The sequence below is a fragment of the Trichinella spiralis genome, assembly GCF_000181795.1.
Source record: "Trichinella spiralis strain ISS 195 chromosome Unknown Scfld1926, whole genome shotgun sequence".
Classification (NCBI taxonomy): domain Eukaryota; kingdom Metazoa; phylum Nematoda; class Enoplea; order Trichinellida; family Trichinellidae; genus Trichinella; species Trichinella spiralis.
In genome coordinates, this window is record NW_003528865.1 from 1 (window position 1) to 1,013 (window position 1,013).

The window sequence follows — 1,013 nt, forward strand, 5'->3', positions numbered from 1 at the left end:
GGTTTCATTGTAAGCCCGAAGAAAGAGGAAGGTTCCAGCCGAAATCACGTACCATTCTTAGGTGGAACCCAGCACCCGCAACTGCTATAGGAGCTGAGGAGATCTTTGCAAAGGGGTCCAGTTCGAGCAGACACAGCTGCTCAGCAGATGATCTGCCGGATCGGGCAATGGTGTGTCTGGCCGCAGGACTACCATTCGATCCCGGCACCTCAGTGCTGGACGGACACGTTGATGGACCTCATGATTGAACAAATCGTTCTGCAGCGCTATCCCGATGGTGCGGGTGTGAGCGTGATGAGCTGCTCAGCAGTAAGCGCAGCCATACACCACGAGATATCTGCAGAGTTTGCCGCTCAGGTCATGTCTTCACATGATGCCAGTTTGTATTGCATCATTCCTGTGAATGTACGTAATCATTGGCAGATGATTGTGCTGGATGTGGCTGAACGAGTAGTCCATTACTACTGTTCTCTCCGCGAGCATAACACTGTTGTTTTATCGTCTCTGTTATCGCTAGTGGAGCTGAGTGGTAAGCACACTGGCTGCACCTCGTGGAAGATCGAGACTCACGATGGCGCGCCGGTGCAAACGAATGCGTTCGATTGTGGTCCGTTTTCGTGCTTGTTTTTGAAGCACCTGCTGCACGGCATCGACATGAATTTCGGTGATCGGGAGTCGGCGGCTTTGCGCACCGACCTGAAGTTTATGATCGATGCGGTATCCACTCCCGTCGTTCCGGCGACGGATAAGCTAAAGAAAAAACCTGACGGCTCAGCGACTCAGTTGACCCAGTTCCAGCAGAAGTTCCTGAGCGCTTCTGACAACTGGCAATCTCCTGATGTCGACTTGCAAGCGGTGTATGACGAAGTGGTGGAGAGTATTGTGTCCGGACACAATGAACCGAGCTCTCGTAACACCAGCCGTTTGCAAAAGAAAAGTCCGGGTAAAGGAGGTAAAGGACAGGTTCGCCGACGCAGTGCGGTAACGCGTGACCCGGCATGGTTGAAATCTGC

The 1,013-nt window shown here is 52.7% G+C and overlaps 2 protein-coding genes across 2 annotated transcripts; both read right to left on the reverse strand.

Moving 5' to 3' along the window:
• Positions 1-4: 4 nt before the first annotated feature.
• Positions 5-483, reverse strand: Tsp_14781 (putative glycine dehydrogenase). Its single transcript, XM_003368768.1, has 2 exons — positions 371-483; positions 5-215 (listed from the first exon to the last, which is right to left on the reverse strand). Exons 1-2 carry the CDS (start codon positions 481-483, stop codon positions 5-7), a joined length of 324 nt encoding a protein of 107 aa, XP_003368816.1.
• Positions 484-513: 30 nt separating this feature from the next.
• On the reverse strand, positions 514-1,000 carry Tsp_14782 (conserved hypothetical protein). Its single transcript, XM_003368769.1, is given in 2 exon segments — positions 514-750; positions 764-1,000. The coding sequence occupies 2 exon segments, from the start codon at positions 998-1,000 to the stop codon at positions 514-516; spliced, it is 474 nt and encodes a 157-aa protein (XP_003368817.1).
• Positions 1,001-1,013: the final 13 nt, after the last annotated feature.

Excerpts from the sequence above, each read along its gene's own strand:
- Tsp_14782 (XM_003368769.1), bottom strand. The coding sequence starts at position 1,000 with ATGCCGGGTCACGCGTTACCGCACTGCGTCGGCGAACCTGTCCTTTAC.
- Tsp_14781 (XM_003368768.1), bottom strand. The coding sequence starts at position 483 with ATGCTCGCGGAGAGAACAGTAGTAATGGACTACTCGTTCAGCCACATC. Across the intron at positions 216-370 it reads GCAATACAAACTGGCATCAT|CACTGAGGTGCCGGGATCGA; the intron begins GTGAAGACATGA and ends GTGTCCGTCCAG.